General features: G+C 51.6%; 6 protein-coding genes across 6 annotated transcripts; 4 read left to right on the forward strand and 2 right to left on the reverse strand.

The window, feature by feature from the left end:
* Positions 1-197: 197 nt before the first annotated feature.
* Positions 198-1,521, forward strand: BDV59DRAFT_155288 (uncharacterized protein). The gene is made up of 2 exons (XM_073687421.1): positions 198-1,010; positions 1,469-1,521. Exon 1 carries the CDS (start codon positions 341-343, stop codon positions 986-988), a length of 648 nt encoding a protein of 215 aa, XP_073550204.1. The 5' UTR covers positions 198-340; the 3' UTR covers positions 989-1,010; positions 1,469-1,521.
* A 1,719-nt stretch (positions 1,522-3,240) lies between these two features.
* Positions 3,241-5,784, forward strand: BDV59DRAFT_200087 (Zn(II)2Cys6 transcription factor; the record flags this gene model as incomplete). Its single annotated transcript, XM_073693499.1, has 4 exons — positions 3,241-4,193; positions 4,252-4,689; positions 4,777-5,680; positions 5,737-5,784. 4 exons carry the CDS (start codon positions 3,241-3,243, stop codon positions 5,782-5,784), a joined length of 2,343 nt encoding a protein of 780 aa, XP_073550205.1.
* A 501-nt stretch (positions 5,785-6,285) lies between these two features.
* Positions 6,286-9,492, forward strand: BDV59DRAFT_200088 (putative NRPS-like enzyme; the record flags this gene model as incomplete). The annotated part of the gene is made up of 2 exons (XM_073693500.1): positions 6,286-7,310; positions 7,374-9,492. 2 exons carry the CDS (start codon positions 6,286-6,288, stop codon positions 9,490-9,492), a joined length of 3,144 nt encoding a protein of 1,047 aa, XP_073550206.1.
* A 136-nt stretch (positions 9,493-9,628) lies between these two features.
* BDV59DRAFT_155330 (putative DNA damage repair protein Mus42) lies at positions 9,629-13,334 on the reverse strand. The gene is made up of 2 exons (XM_073687422.1): positions 13,235-13,334; positions 9,629-13,180 (listed from the first exon to the last, which is right to left on the reverse strand). Exons 1-2 carry the CDS (start codon positions 13,287-13,289, stop codon positions 9,741-9,743), a joined length of 3,495 nt encoding a protein of 1,164 aa, XP_073550207.1. The 5' UTR covers positions 13,290-13,334; the 3' UTR covers positions 9,629-9,740.
* Positions 13,335-13,490: 156 nt separating this feature from the next.
* BDV59DRAFT_173934 (pre-mRNA-splicing factor ISY1) lies at positions 13,491-14,630 on the forward strand. Its single transcript, XM_073688984.1, has 2 exons — positions 13,491-13,587; positions 13,702-14,630. The coding sequence occupies exons 1-2, from the start codon at positions 13,585-13,587 to the stop codon at positions 14,449-14,451; spliced, it is 753 nt and encodes a 250-aa protein (XP_073550208.1). The 5' UTR covers positions 13,491-13,584; the 3' UTR covers positions 14,452-14,630.
* Positions 14,558-15,853, reverse strand: BDV59DRAFT_155338 (putative GTPase MTG1). Its single transcript, XM_073687423.1, has 2 exons — positions 15,491-15,853; positions 14,558-15,413 (listed from the first exon to the last, which is right to left on the reverse strand). The coding sequence occupies exons 1-2, from the start codon at positions 15,755-15,757 to the stop codon at positions 14,664-14,666; spliced, it is 1,017 nt and encodes a 338-aa protein (XP_073550209.1). The 5' UTR covers positions 15,758-15,853; the 3' UTR covers positions 14,558-14,663.
* Positions 15,854-16,862: the final 1,009 nt, after the last annotated feature.

Genomic DNA, 16,862 nt, shown 5'->3' on the forward strand with positions numbered 1-16,862 from the left:
GGCAGCAGGGCGGATTCCATAGACATCCGGTCTCCGTGGTAAGCATCAGATGGGCGATATGACTGTATCTCTTGCTGACCTGTGTCATTTGTTACGAGATCTGAAGGAAGTGAGTGGGCTAAAACAGATGGGGCTTCCATTCTCTCTTCCGGCCGTTTAACGGCCTATCATTCTTCCCGGATATAATCTCCGGAGGCAGCTCGCCATCGAATTCGCCCTCAACGTCCAGCCCGCGCTTCTTAGTTCGGGGCGACCAGGCATATCGTGGCCGAATCAGCATGCCCGAATCAGGAATGTCTGCACTGTCGGACCCGAATTACGGGCGGACTGCTTGCGTCTGATGATAGGAAACCAGCACAACAGGGATGGAATCTCGACAAAAGCCCTCAGGTTGTGGCCATTAACTCATCGGCAGTTATTTGCAGAAAAACCACGACAAGGCCGCGGGGATTGGGAGAACCATGGCTTTTTGGCTAGGACGATTGCCGGCCAAGCCAGAATATCAAGAAGACAAGTCCCCGGTCGCGCAAATGACACTGACGGCATCCACATCCTTTGGCGTAAACATGGATTCAGCAGCTTTTCAGGAATCGAACGACCCTGTGAGAGCTCTCCTCCTTCAAAGGGACGTCCTTCCTGTGTCACCACAATCGAAATCGTCAATCCTCTCTGTCCGTTACTGACCCATTTCACTACCGTATTTGCTTGGACTTGCACCTTTGGTTCCACATCAGCTGCCCGTGGAAAAGGAGTGCCCATTAGTGTTTGGGTTTATTTATTATTTATTTCTTGTTTTTGTTTTCCTTTTTCTTTTTTACCCCCAGTCCCTTTTTTTTTTTTCCCCTGCCATCCGCCGCAACTTGTCCACCCGCCCGCACACCTTCCAGTCGACGGCCTAGGTCGTCCTCGCCTACTAGAAGTCTCGCCCTTCCCAGTGGTGCTAATATTTCACACTACCGGGCGAGCATGCTTCTGTCAATCGGCCTAGTTTAGATGTACCTCCTTGCAAGGTGTGTAAGATCTTTCTTACGTGTGTACCTCTTTCCAGAAACCCCTCTCGGTCCTTTCCATCAGTGTTCGCCCATTCCTGCTGCTGGTCGCGTCTAGCACCGCCCTATACATACACTTTGTGAGACCATGGCCCAACAAGGCCCATCCAGGCCCCTTCGGCCTATTGCCCCCAGGATGGTGCCGGACCCTCCTACCCCAGGCCCTCCGAATGACGAGGGTAAGATAAAGAGAGCTTCGGCTGCTTGCGGTGAATGTAAACGTCGGCGGACAAAGGTACTGAACCCCAGCCCGCCTCCTTGAATTGTTTCAGCCCGTTGTCAATGAACTTATGATCTGGGGCGTCCTGGTCACCTGGCCCCCTTCATCCAGAACATCCGCAGTCGCTTATCGTTCCTTTGCCAATCCATCCCATTGCCCCTATTATCCTCCCATCTGACACCTTTCCGTCTCCCTCTAGTGCAGTGCGGATACCACCGGTAGTCCTTGCACTGAGTGTGCCATTCATGGACGTGAGTGTATCATCGACGAATACGCCGATAAGCGTCGGAAAGTCGCGGCCAAGCGAGCACAAGAGGAGCTGAAATATTACCGCGGGTTTCTCGAGCAGCTGATTGAAGCCATCCGCACGGGCGATGGTGTCAGCGTGGACGCCATCATTGAGATCATCCGATCGGGCGCAACCCACGAAGAGATTCTGGCCGTTGTGACCCAGTCGCTCAGCCGTGCGCCCAAAAAACGCAAGGCCCTGGACATGGGCGACAATCCGATGTCCACCGCGAGCACCACCCCAGATGGCCCTAGCCGAACCCCCGATAACTGGACATGATCGGGGGGGTCACGGGATAATTCTACCGAGCACATTGTCCGCGTTCGCCAACCGAAAGAGATCTCCCGTTCCCTTCCCGTCCTTCCCTCCGTTTGGTTGATTGCGTCGACCGCCATGCGTCCCCGATCTTGCATGGCTATGAGCCGCGAGGCTACTCGATGTTGGCGGCGAGGAGCCTGAGCCTCAGCAGAAGTGGAAGAAGAGGAAATGCTCCGTTGGTTGATGGATTAGCCAGGTCACAAACGGAAGGATCAGGTGGCGTGCCCGTAATTTCTATTAAAGAACCCGAAGAAAGAGCGTGGCAATCCGTCAAGTTCATACTGGCTAAGACTGTCATCAACGTTCAATAGCTCTATATTACTCTCATTCTTCATTCCTCTTCCTCCTCTTCCTCTTCCCATGCGGGAGGCTCCTCTGAGACGCTGCAGCTGTCAGGGCCTTGGCGGAATGTCGACAACAGTCATGCTTCCGTAACCCACGTCGATTGCGTGATACTACGGATGGGAGGTGCTCCATGCGGCTTATTTACCCTAGTCTTCGACCAGATGCGTCGGTAATGGCAAGGATGCTCGACCGTGCGCACGATATGTCCGGCTGGACAGATAAATGGAAGAGAGAGCTCATGTGCTTTACTTGTTGGGATTGTGGGAACGAGAAATCAAATGACTTATTGGCCTTCTGTCCCCCATCCACTTCAGATGGAGTTAGGTAGCGACTAACAGTGCGATGGTCGACAGTACATACGATAGCTGGAGAGACCGGGACCAGCTATCTTGATCAATGTATCCGTCTATAATTTGCTATCCGACGGCTTCGATAGCTTTTTAAAACTTTCGTATAATGTACCTGTATCAGGAGTCCAGTGTCCTCCATTGGAAATTTCTTCAGTATTCTGCGTACCTGTAGCCAGGCGTCTCTCGAGGCATTCGATGTTGTTGAAGTGCTCACCATTGTGGATGCATATCCACGGCTGCCTCATCCGGATTGTTCAGGTAACTGTACAACAAAGGACCTACATACTACTTCCACCCATGCAGAACTCCCTTCTGCACATATCCCTCCATTAGTCCTGGCCAACGTCTATATACAACCCCCGCTGTCTCGACATGTCTGGCATTGTTGGCTTCTCAATGAAGCCTCCATCAACCCCACCCCGGATTCTCCCCGCTGGCCACGGTGGAGTCATCCAAAGCCAACCCCGCACGGCAAATGGCCGCTCGGTCTTGATGACTCCATCCACCGAAAGCGCGGAAATTTCTCCTGCTGTAACTGGGGCTCCTCTTTCTATCTTCTCTCTGAACGCACTCTGATGAGCACCGGAAAACAGACCAGGCAGGGTCGTTGATGCATCTGATTACTGGCCTGGACCGATCCGTTCAAGAGGCTTCCCACCGGCCAAGCCAATGACGACTACATTGATTTCCAGGGTGGACACACGCCTGTCACCCGGAAATCAGTCTCAAGCCGGGCCATCTCCCCACAGTCACCGGCTCCCCGAACCCGAGAGCGTCGAGTCGCCTAGCACGCGGCGGAAGAGAAAGGCGTCGGAGCCTCTGGTTAGCAAGACCAACGGCCCGAGGCAGAAGATCACCCGCGCCTGCGATCACTGCAAGGAGAAGAAGACCCGATGTACGGGGACGCTTCCGTGCGCGAGATGCACACGGCTCTCACTGCCTTGTGAATACAACGCGGCTTACTCGAGGGGTCTCCCCCCCGAGCCGCCACCGGCTCCCCCGGCCGTCGCGGCCAAATATGCGAATGGAAACGTTATCCCGCTTGCAAGTCGTGCTCATCGCACCTCTGTTCCTCCCCAGCCTGCCAGGATCTCCCCGAGAGATGTCGCCCCTGCTCAGCAGTCATTTCCGAGGCAGAGAGCGGACGTTTCAGATCGGAACTCCCCCGACCCCGTGGCGACAGACTTCGAAGGAAATTATCTCGGGCCTGCGTCTGGGGTGTCTTTTCTCAACCGAGTTTGGCGCCGTCTGCACCAGGATGAGCTCCATGCGGTTCCTGATAGTCTCCCGAATGAATCGTGCGCGAAGAACGCGCCGGTTTACATGTTCGGCGATAAGCCCTACATGGACTATCATGACACCGGATTTACGCTTCCACCTTTTGAAAAGGCCAAGGAGCTTGTAACAATATACTTCGATTTCTCCATGGTGACGTACCGATTCTTGCATCGAGGGAGTGTCGAAACGTGGCTTAAACAAGTGTACGAGCTCAACATCTCCTCGTCGAACCTGCCGACAGGGTGCATGGTGTCTAGGACTGCCATTATACTCATGATTTTGGCGGTGGGCACCCTGTATGAGGAGCAGAAACCAGGGCACTCGACTAGCTCTTTACGTGGCAGGTATGCAACTTCTTTGTTTCGAAACACAATCTAAGCAACAGTCCACTGATAAGGGTAGTGAACGGTGGTATGCCGCTTCGAAACATATGTCGTCCTTGGAGTCTGGACCTCCGCGGCTTGAGACCGTCCAGGCGCGATTGGGCCAATGTCTTTATCTTCTATCGTCTTCGCGAGCGAACGAGTGCTGGTACGCTTTCGGGACAGCCCTCCAGCTCGTGACTGCCTTGGGTCTGCATCGGAAATGCCCCGCAAAGGTCTCGAAGAATGGGAATCATAGCTATCTCGAGCGCGAGCTTCGAAAGCGAATTTTCTGGAGTGCATACACTCTAGACAAATATCTCAGTGTGATGTTTGGAAGACCACGGCTACTTCATGATGAAGATACGGACCAAGAGCTCCCGGATGAAATGAATGACGACGATATGCTCGAGGAGGACCCGAAACGCCGCACAGGATCGGCAGACTGCATGATGATTGCTTCAGTTCTCCATTTCAGGTTTGTACATGAATCTTGTCAACCGTTCCATTGTCTAGCATCCGGTTTACCTTCCTGCTGTTTGTACTGATCCCTCTAATGTCGCAGACTGGGCCGCATCCTCGGTGAAATCTCTCGAGAGCTTTATACAGTCAACCCTCGCTCGCGCGATTCACCTCTCGACACGGCGGTTCATCTTGTGTCAGAGCTCGAAAAATGGAGAGAGACGGCGCCGCCCCTTTTTAACGGTGTGCGTGCTTCAAGTCTAATTCCGCCACTATGTCGGCAGAGCCAGGTTCTCCAGCTGGCTTATTCGCACTCCATGATCCATGCAACCCGATCTTTTCTCCTCAGCGATTTCACAGATCTTGGCCGGCGCCCTTCAATTCCGCATCCGACGGTGACAAGCCACATCCGCAAATGTATAGAGGCCGCCGAGGATGTGATGACATTAGTGGAGAGTCTGGGTAAACAAGGGGTCCTGATACAATCGTTCTGGTTCACCCATTACGTGTGCTTCTGTGCTATTACCGTGGTCTACATATACACAATCCAGCAGTATCGTTTAGCGTCATCTCTGCAGGCTTCTTCAGACGTGGTGGAGGATACCAATCGACTGCAATTCCTTTTCAGCCTGGGAGAGTCCTGCCAGCAATACCTTGCCGAAGCTACGCGCAAGAATTGCCCGAGTCGTCGGTATAGCATCATCCTCGAGGAGCTGAGGCTGGAAGTGCACCGGCAGATTGGCGCTTCCCTGTCCGGCGACTTGTCTGGAGACTCCTCTGGGGGTGTAATCCCCGCATCGTTGGCAGGCCAGGAAACCACTGCAGAGCAGCGTCCCATCGATATGTCTAACCCCGGTCTCCCAGGACTGCTCAATGCCGTGCCCTTGAGCTATACCGATGGGTTGCAGACTGATGGCTTGATGACGACACAGTTTGAACCGGATGAAGACCTTGGTCTTCTTGACAATTTAGACGGCTCGATCTGGTGGACGCAACTGGATTCGTGGGTAAGTGGAATCGATTCTTGTGCCGGTATGCAGATTGCTGATAACACTTTGTCAAGGCCTTTTCGAATCTCCCAAACGATACCCCCAACGCCACCCTAGAGTAATTATGAGTTAAAGTTCGTCTGCACTAGAGAAGTACTAGATATCAGTTATATTTCGTAATCTGGACTTGAAGTATATCGCTTTTCTTGTATCACCTTTTTCGCGATAGGTCTCTCTTTATTGACACATGGTGTTTGCTAGCCACGCGATCTCTTACCCCATATCCATGTTAAGACTTTATTCCAGAGTTTATCGCCCATTAACGCGGCACATAACGGACCTCTAGCTCTTTTCCGTTTGGCAGTGTGACTTTCGTTATGGAACCGTACCCGGATATAACTCCGACATGCTCCACTGTGCTTTTCCGACCCTACGACGGGCCATCACCACCTCAGGGCAAAAGAAGGTCGGAATTATAAAGTCCTACTAAAGTGACCCGTAGCCTGGACCGAGAGAAGTTTGCCATTTAAGAACAGAGCGATCCCCCTTTTTTTGGTCTTCAAAGATTTCTACTCCGAGATACTTGGGTATCTATGAACCATCATCACCACGTGTAACCGAAGATGCTGTCAACAGTCCCTCCTCAAGTGTCATCGCTATCGGAGAAACATATCGGAGACAATGTGCAATTAGAAAACCAAATGCTGTCGAGGGAGCCACTTACAGTTGACGAACTCATCCGACATCGCGCCTCCCTAGGACCCTCGCAGCCGATTATTTCCTATCCAGCAGCCGGCGTTGAATATGTCGATTACCCGTTGTGCCAACTGGATATCTTCGCCTTTCGTGTGGCCAAGGCACTTGAATCTCGAGTCCCTCCTCGGTCGTCGTCGAAGATTGCTCCCGCAGTGATGGCAATGCTCGGCCCTTCCGACCTCAATTATCTGGTCATGCTACTGGCGCTGGCCAAGTTGGGTCACACCGGGCTTCTTCTCTCAACGCGAATCTCCGTGGAGGCTTATGTTTCGCTGCTCGAAAGGACACACTCTCGCCACATGTTCATCCACAGCTCCTTTAGAGACACGGCTGAAGAGCTCAAGAAACAGCTGCCGGATCTTCAGGTCGACGAGATACCGTGTGCGGATGTCTATCATTATCCCATTACGACAGGCGACATTGACACCAATCTTACTCCCTGGCTTGACTCCACCGTGGAGTCCAACTATATCGCGTGGATCATCCACTCAAGTGGATCGACAGGTCTCCCTAAACCCATCTTCCATACGCAAACAGCGGCGCTTAAGAACTATGCACAGAACATGAACATGTCCGGCTTCATTACCCTGCCTCTATACCATAACCATGGGCTCAGTGTGTTTTTCCGGACCATCCACTCTTGCAAAAGACTCTGGCTTTACAACGCAGATCTTCCTCTAACTCGACAGTATCTGCTTGATATTATGCGCTCTCATGAATTGGAGATATTTTACGGCGTCCCATATGCATTGAAACTACTCGCCGAGACCGATGAAGGAACAGCTGAACTGGCCAAGTTGAAGGCCGTTATGTTCGGCGGCTCTGCATGCCCCGACTCATTGGGAGACCTGCTCGTTTCTAAGGGCGTGCATCTTATCAGTCACTATGGATCGTGAGTTTACTTTTCCATAGACGTTCCTTGGAGGTTTTTAACTTGCTAATTATATCTATGCAGAACTGAGACCGGACAATTGATGACTTCCATGCGGCCCCGTGAGGATAAAGCCTGGGATTATGTGCGGCCAACCGACGCCGTGAGACCTTATCTACGATTCGAGGAGCGGTTTCCCGGCATATTTGAGATCATCTGTCTAGATGGGTGGCCCTCCAAGGTTATGACGAACCGCCCAGATGGCTCCTATGCAATGAAGGACCTCTTCATAAAGCATCCGACTATCGAGGCGTACAAGTACTACGCTCGACTCGACGACACCATCGTCCTCGTAAATGGGGAGAAGGTGAACCCTCTTGACTTGGAAGGACGCGTCAGACAGCACAGTGAAGTTGGTGAGGCTATCGCGTTTGGGGCTGGGAAAGCCTGCATTGGTCTGGTTGTTATCCGGGCTCCGGGCACTTCCTCCTTATCGAATGACGCCATAGTCGATCTTATATGGCCTAGCGTTGAGAGGGCGCATGAATTGTTGCCTGCATTTGGACAGCTGTCGAGAAACATGGTTACCGTTCTGCCAGAGGACACAGAGTTCCCTCGCACGGACAAGGGAACTGTCATTAGACAGGCATTTTACAGGGAGTTTGCTGATCTTATCGAGAAAGCATACGAAACAGAGGACGCGATGACTGGCTCTCTGGTTCTGTCGGAAGAGGAGCTGAAAGCATTTATCAAAGAGCAACTCCTGCAGCTCTTGCCACTCAAGGACACTTCACGACTTACCGACGATGCCGATTTCTTCACCCTTGGAATGGACTCACTCCAGGCAACCCAGCTCCGGTCCGTCATTTTGAAAACCATTAGCACCAATGGGCAAAAGCTTGGACTTAACATCGCGTTTGAGCATCCTACTATCAACTCGCTTGCTCGCTACCTCGACTCACTCACCTCCGGGACCGTAAACGGAGTCGAGTCGGTAGAAGACCAAATGACCAGCTTAATATCGAAGTACAGTCAGTTCCAGAAACACACGCCACGCGCAAACGGCCTGAGAGGAAGATATGTGCTCGTAACAGGTGCCACCGGGTCCTTGGGGAGCCATGTTATCGCACAACTTGCAGCTATGGACGATACCGTAAAGGTATACTGTCCCGTGCGCGCCGCTTCCACCATTGAGGCCTACGAGCGTCTCCTTAAATCCATGCGGAGCAGACAAGTTTATGAGCCCCTTCGGAGTGCCATCTGCAACAAGCTCGTTGCACTTCCTTCTGACCTGTCTGATCCACAATTGGGTCTCGACGATTCCACCTACAATACGATCACCTCCGAGCTCACCGATGTCATCCATTGCGCTTGGTCGGTGAACTTCAATATGCATCTGAGCAGTTTTGAAAAAGACAGCATTGGAGGCCTCAAGAATCTCATAGACCTATGCCTGAAGGCCCAGAGACCTGCACCCGCCTCCTTCAACTTCTGTTCGTCCGTCAGCGCCGTCGTAAACACAGCCGGGGACAGCATTCCAGAGGCCCTCCCAGGGAAGCTGCAGGATGCCCAAAACATGGGCTATGCCCAGTCCAAGCTTGTGGCAGAACATATCTGTGTGAACGCCGCCCAGCAGGCTGGTCTCCCTGCCCGTGTCCTTCGCATCGGCCAGGTCATCGGTGACCAGAAAAACGGCATCTGGAACACCACAGAAGCCATCCCGCTTATGTTGCAAAGCGCAACGACGATAGGTGCTCTGCCGAAACTCGACGAATCGCCCCTGTGGCTCCCCGTGGACGTCGTTGCTGGCACAGTGATTGATATCTCCCTATCGGGTAGCGGCGTCTCCTCATCATCTGTTACAGACTCCGATGTTGTCTTCAACATTGTGAGCCAACACCCTTTCCACTGGACCCGGGATCTGCTCGCGTACCTGCGCGCGGCGGGGCTCGAGTTTGAGGAGCTTGAGCAGCGGGAGTGGATCCGTCGATTGAGGACATCAAAGCCGGATCCTGTCGCTAACCCGCCGTTCAAGCTGGTTGATTTCTTTGCTAGCAAGTATGATAACGAGAAGCCGAGGCGGTTGTTGCAGTGGTGCACTGACAACGCGAGGAACACTTCCCCGACTCTCGCTAGTGCGGGCCCTCTAAGCCAGGAGCTTGTTGAGAAGATGCTTGGTTATTTCCGGCGCGAGGCTTGGTAGAACAGGTCATTGACGGGCGTTAGAGGTTGTTATTACACTGCTTTTATACATGCCCTGAATTGTTAGAGTTGGCCAACCAATGAGATTCATTTAGAAGACAAGGATTGACGAGCTGAACTTGGTTAAGTATAGTAGTCGAATGTACAGTAATTTTTATTGATAGTTTTTATGCGAGTTAATGGTATAGCAATAAAAATCGTGGACGTCGTAATTCTAGGTACAAACAGCGCAAAAGCTATACAGGAGAACTAAGAAAAATCAACAGGAGGCAAGCCCCTCCTGTTGAGACCTTCATTGACACTCGCTCGGATCACTTCCAAAGCTTCGTCCCACGTGACGGCATCTTCTGAAGGCTTGATTGCTGTTCCTTCCGCCTTCACCTGTTCATATGGCTCCTCTGCCGCTTTCCCATCGTCAACCAGCCATGTCAGCCAGCTGACGATGGATACGGCCTTGTCAATATCCTTCTCTTCGACAACAACACGGTTCAAGTAGTGGGACAGTGATTCCACATCATCCTTGAAAGGACCTTCATCGGCGAAGGTTGCATGCCAAGAACCAACGGCATCGCGCAAGTCAGGTAAATTTGAAAGTTTTCGGGACGTAAAGGTGGGCTTCTCGGGGAGAGGAGGAAGCTGGAGTCGTTTCTGTGGCTGTTGTGGTGGAGGTGGAGGACCGGACGCCTGGGACTTTGCTGGCGCAGAAGCATTGGCAGGGCGTTGCGACATTCGGGCCCTCTTTTGCTCCTCCAAAACTTCGCGACGTATGTCCTCTGGTAGTTCTGCCAGGAAATCCTCTGATATTCCATCCTCTTCTACTGCAGGTGTAGTCTGTCTTGAACGGGGTGCTTCGTCTGCAACGGTGGGCGCAGCTGTTCTAACAAACATGAAGTTGGATTGTGTAAGAGTCATGTTGCCGACTGCTTTGGTACTGGGGCGCCCACGTCGTTTCTTGGTTGGCGTGGTAGGTTTCTTGACCGCCAATCTTCCTGATGATTGGGGACGAGCTGTGGGACCAGCATTTTCTGTCTGGGGAGGGTTCGTGGTTGATGATGATTGATTATAATATCCCAAGACTTCTGCTCGTACATCTTCTGGTAACGCAGCAAGCGCTTCAGGGTCCAGCTGGGACTGAGGGGGGAGTGTTGTGGCCGCAGGTCGCTGTGCAGCGCGTGCAGGAGGACAAGGTGAGGTAGATCGAGATTTTTGCGACTTGCTTTGTGATATAAGTCTTGACCTGATATCATTTGGAAGTTCGGCAACGACCTTGGGGTCTGACTGGCTCGGCATGATGAACTGAGTTCCCGAGATGTTGAGGGGCTTGTAAGTGCTATCATTCAAGGAAGGGCCGTGGCGAACTGAATCTGTGTCACTTTTGCGGGGACTTTCCAGGTCGTCGGGGTCGTTGTGTTTCTCAACATTTCTTCTTGAGGGAGATGCCTTAAACTTCAGTTGTTGCTGGCTACTTGCAACGATGCCACTTGGCCCGGGCTTCAAAGGTTCCAACTTCGTCATTTGGACCCCCAACCCTCGTAGGTCACCCGGGGAAATACCTAAGCCCTTTAGCATGGAAACCGCCTCCTTGGCAAGAATATCGCTTTCATTGGTGGCAATTCCAAGTATGACACTCTTGTTATAGGTGTCACACTTGCCATGGCCTAGGTGTTTGACCGGCTCCAGAGGCGCATCCGCAGACCTGCGCATGACCTTCAATGTTAACTGTTTCCCCTTCACCAAGTTTTCCACCAGGCGACGATTCAGTTCAGTGCACAGTGACTTCACGAAATCATCGGCTTGCTCCTGATTGACAAAACGAATGCCCCAATTGACTTCTGCGGAGACAGACTTCCGCATGACCTCGTTGCCAACTTCTGTGCGATCAACGCCGCGAGAGTAATCCCAAAGTTTGGAGCCTGTTTTCGGGCCTAGACTCGAGGTGAGCCTCTCACGTGAGAGCTCCCGGATGTCCTTTACCAACTTAACGCCGAGCTCCTCCATTTTTGCGCTTAAACTGTATCCGACCCCGGGTAGGTCCTGTACAGGCAAGTTTCCAATGAAGTCCAGGACAGCATCTGGCTTCAGTTGAAATTGGCCTGCAGGTTTGGCCTTTCGCAAAGCCACCTTCGCTTGTAAAATGTTGCCGCCAATCCCAACAGAGACGGCGCATCCTGTCTTTTCTTTCACAGACTCACGTAAATTGCGTCCTATCTCGTCGGCTCTCGCCTGTTCTCGATAGATAGACCCTTCTGATATTCCACGACCATCAGTACCACCAGCGGCGTGGCATTGGGCCGTAATGTCTACAAGAGCTTCGTCAATGCTCACACTTTGAACAACGCCTTCAATTGAAAGGATGGAACTGTAAAACTTCTGGCTGGCGTCTTCATAGGCGGCAAAGTCATAAGGCAGCACTTTCAATTCAGGACACTCCTGCAAGGCACCCTTCATCCACATGCCGTTCTTGACTCCCCGAGCGCGGGCAGCGTAATTGCAACTTGCTATTTCGGAGCCAGTGCCAGATCCGTGAGCGATGGCAACCGGTTTGCCATCCAATCCCGGGTGTTTCAATGTCGAGACAGCTGCAAAGAAGCAGTCGAAATCAACGTGGAGGATATACCGCCTGGCGCCCGGCGCACGTTTCCGGCTGGGTTCTCGCGTCTGACTTTTCTCCCGGGCCCTTGCTTGAAGCTGGGCCTTCAACTCGGCTTTCCAAGTCGAGAGGTGATGTAATCGAGATTCTCTGTAATACTGTTGTATAAATTCGGGATTGACAACGCTGGAATTCCTCATTCGGGGATCTGACAGGAGCTGTGCATTATATTCCTCCGGAGTCATATCGGGTCGGACAGGAATAGTGTCATGCCCAGCGAAGGGAGCACTAGCCCCCTCAGCATTAGGGTTTGGCCGTCCATTGGGCATTGTGGTCTGTGCCGTATATATGTCGTCTGGCGCTATACTATTTGCGGTCCCATCTTGCTCCTCGGGGGTCTGCGATTCAGGAGATGGCGAACGTTTACCGCTATCGTCATAGGATGTGAAACTGGGGAATTCGCCATAATCCGACTGCGACTGGTCTATCGAGCGATCACCAGCCGCTTGATGAGATGTTATTGTGGGATCCAGCGGCCGGGATGAAGGATTGCCTGTCTCAGACTCCACTACAATAGACTCTTTCGGCTTAGAGATATACCAGCTGGACGAGCTTTGGTCTTTGTAACTCGACTGTGGAGGATTTGACTGGCTCGAGACACGTCCCTTGTCGAACCTCAAAATCTTCTGCGATTGTCCCTCACCCACTACTCGAAACGCGTCCCATGGGAGTAATCTCCCGGCCTTAATACTCTCCACAACCCAAGCGGGTTTGACGATACGATATCGTCGAAACTCTTCCCTTTTCTTGGGTGTCAACGAGCTGGCAATAATATGCGTGGCAGCAGTCTTCCCGTCAAGATACTGCAGGAACCCGCCACCATGACTGACGATTAAGCGGTGGAGATCTTGCAACGAGGGCTGCGTGTACCCGTTCACATGGGCGACTACACCACGAAAGATGGGAGGACAATCCACAGCTGAAGAGCGGATTTCAGTATCAAGATTTTGCAACTTCAGCTTTTTGCGGCGCATATAATCACCGAAGCCACCGAAGGTTGAGCCTTCATACTCTTCGCCTTCTTCGTGATCAAATGTGTCTGTCCTGCGTTAGTGGGAGAAGAGCAACTTTGGGAAGTCAGAGGGAGGCTTACGAGATTCTATGCGCTTGCGCACTGTAGAGGATCTTTCATCGAGGCGAGAGCCCATTTTGGGCCGATAAAAGGGGCATCGTCAAGATAGCAGCAACACACTTGCACTCGTGATGGAGAGACGCGGTGGCGGCACAAGAAGACGCGGGACGCCGTTGCGTGATCATGTGATTATATTGATTATCACCACGTGATGTGTTGCCGCGCGATTAAACTTGCGCTCGCTTGGGCCGAACATCCGTTGAACCCACCCGCCCGAGCTTGGTCAAGTTCAACTGCTATCAAAGAGGTCGTCTTTCCGCGTCCTCTCCACGTCATTTCCCTCCTGGACATACGCCTTGCTCCCTTTCATCATGGTCAGTACTATCGGATCGCAGTGACTCCCAATTATTCTCACCTTTCCTTGTCCAATCCCCCGCCAAACTGGGTAACCAAAAAAAATTGCGAGCTAACCGAATATCTTCAACTAGGCGCGTAACAGTGAAAAGGCCCAATCGATGCTCTTTCGATTCCGGGCCCAGCAGGCTGCGGAAATCGGAATCATCGACATTGGCCGTACCCGACGTCCCAAAGCTATCACGTCGGTTGACTCCATTCCGATGTGTGAGAAATGGAGAGGTCAGGTCCTTAAAGAGATTTCGCGGAAAGTTTCGCGCATCCAAGAGCCCAGCCTGAGCGACTATCAAATTCGTGATCTGAACGACGAAATCAACAAACTTATGCGAGAGAAATGGACATGGGAAATGCAGATTCGAAACCTTGGTGGTCCCAACTATATGCGTGGCTCAGGCCGTGTCTACGATGATGAAGGACGGGAAATCCCAGGAGGAGGGAAAGGGTACCGGTACTTTGGTCGGGCGAGGGAGCTTCCTGGCGTTAAGGAAATGTTCGAGGCTGCCGCTCGGCGAGGTCGGGGACCCGCGGAGGAAGAAGAGAGCCGCGGCCGAGGCGGTGACATCGCAACCAAAAAAGTGGATGCGAACTACTTCGGCTACGGTTTGGACGAAGAAGATGGCACGTTAATTGCCTATGAGAAGCAGAAGGAAAAGGAGGCCATTGAGCGTTTGCGCGGGAAGAAGGAGGATGATGTTGAAGATGGATGGGAGCCTCTACCAGGAGACGGCGGCGATGGTGTTGAATGGCGGTTGCCAACCCTCGAGGAGGTCCAAGAAGAGCTCGTGGACCGGAGACGGAGACGACTGCTAGATAAGATCACCTAATTGTTGTTTGTGCTTCGGGGTTTGTGTTCGGCTATGCATCGGCGTTTCTTTGGGTCATTGCGCCTTTCATTATATTGATCTCGATTGTGTTGTTCCATACCACTTACCACTTTGTCTTGTCGTGTGCATTTGGGGGGCCGCCAAAGAATAAGTCTTTGAATGATACCAATATTATGCGCTCTCCTATGCAATAAGATTTCTGTATATGCTGTCTATGGCTCCTTAGACCTAGGTCTTTTCTTTGCCATCTTCTCGGCCTTTAATGCTTGGGTTATGCTCGTACTCGTGTCTTGGATTCCTTCCACGCGGCGCTGTTCCTCTGCCTTCAGGTCATCGAGGATAAACTTCCCCAGACCACCGGAGCGCCATTTTTGAATAAAGTGCAAGGCTGCGAGGTCGGTGTTCGGAACACCGCCTTTGGCAAGGAGCCCAGTGTGACGGGCAAAGTCGTTCAAAAGAGGCGATATCTCATTTGTTGGGGAGGACCAACGCTGGTAGACCTGAGCATCATGCAAATTTATATGATATAGCAAATAATCTGCTAAGGTGACGGGTGAGATGACCGAATCTTTGACGCAGCCACATAGTGCCAGCTTCAGCATATTTTCCGCATCGGGAACGTAGGGCATGAACACCCCTGGTGTATCCAGCACGTAGACATGTGCACCGTTGTCTCGCTCAATGATTTTTACTGGTGATCCAATTTTCCTAGTGATACCGGGTTGTCCTCCAGTTTGCACTGCCTTGGCTTTCCCGACACCTTGATTCCGAAGGTTGTTGATTAACGTCGATTTACCGACGTTAGGCATGCCAACCACCATGACGCGACATCCAACTAACTTGTCGGGTCCTTCAGCATCATTGCGCAGGTGTTTCAATATAGAAGTGACATCGGGACGAGAGGATGAGCTGACGAAGAAAACAGCACTAGTTGGATCAAATTTCCGGATTCTCTGTTCAATCTGTCCACGTTCAAGGATTATTATACTTGTCTCAGGCTTTATTTTGGGGGATGCGATGGCAACATGTATGCACTCACAGACTGTTGCACTTTCGAACCGGGTTCTGCTCCCAAGTCTCGTTTAGTATATACTATCAACCGCCTTGTTTTCCCCAGAGCTTCCTCAAACATTGGGTTTATAGAAGTGACAGGGACCCGGTAGTCACGGCACTCAACCACATAATCGATGGAAGAAAGCATATTCTGCATTTTCTTCAGGCCAGCTCTGTGATGGCCGAGATAATAGGACCGGGGAATGGACCCATAATTGGGAAATGTCGGCCGAGGAATGAATTTCGCAGCCATCACAAGAGGCGCATGAATATTGAGACGTGATATGGGATTTTATACGAAAAAGTGAAGGGTTTCATTGCAAGTATCGTCTCCGATTTTGTAAGAGACCTGTTCGGAAATGCAGCTTTATCGGGGAGACTGTGATAGGACCTTTGCGTCGGACAATCAAGGCGGTAACTTTGGCGGTGTATCAGACCTCATCGTTAAGCCTCAGGCATAAAATTCCCTGTTTGGGACTAGCTCCCACCACAAGAACGAGGAGTAACTATTCTTCTTCGAATTCTATTTACCTAAGTAGTGATTAATTCTCGAAACAAGACCACCGCAGCCAGCAGTGAAGGTCATCAAGTAGTCTCTCAATTGGGCCGCTCACCTGGGATGGGCTGGCCGAATTTCAGAACAACATTCGCTCTCTCTATAATTCGAGCTCAGTTGTCACCCCTTTGGCCGGATAAGCCCGTTTATCAGCTGAAAAATACCGTTCAGCTACCAAAAAGTGCCTAGACACTTAGTGGTGCGGTATAGTGGTATGTTTAGGGTCTTCTACGCTTGACGTCATTTCTAGATGGAAAGCAAACACACTATGTAAAGATTATGCGTTCTTGATCAATCGCACTCTCATGCTATGTATATAGTTACACCATGACCATCTGCTAACCTCATTTCAATTTGCAGCCATATCTCGGCTACGAACCGCCAACTCTAAGGATTTTTTTACGCGCCGGGGTGGCGGTGTGACACTCAGCTGAAAATGCTGGTTGAGATGTGCTGCGTAGAAACACCGCGGGCAGATCCCGGCGCGGGCGAGTGTGGAAGGTCTTATTTCTGCTAACCAGGAAAGAGAGACAGCTTTTCTAAACCCCTGATAGGCTAAACCAGCATAGTGTCCAGTAGATCAGCAGGAAATAGCTGTGGACTATGACTTGAGCCGGAAGAAGTGAGACACGATGAATTGTACCAACTTTCCCTTCAGAAAAGAATTGAACTGTTACCAGAAGATGAGGCAAATAGGACTTGGTTTTACATCGACAGAAAGTAATAATGAGGGGAAGAGTGATACAGGTTACATGCTGTTGGGGTAAATAGACATAGACGGACATCTCCAGGTCCCTCATAG

The sequence above is a fragment of the Aspergillus ambiguus genome (genome assembly GCF_047715705.1).
Source record: "Aspergillus ambiguus strain CBS 117.58 unplaced genomic scaffold BDV59scaffold_7, whole genome shotgun sequence".
NCBI classification, from domain to species: domain Eukaryota; kingdom Fungi; phylum Ascomycota; class Eurotiomycetes; order Eurotiales; family Aspergillaceae; genus Aspergillus; species Aspergillus ambiguus.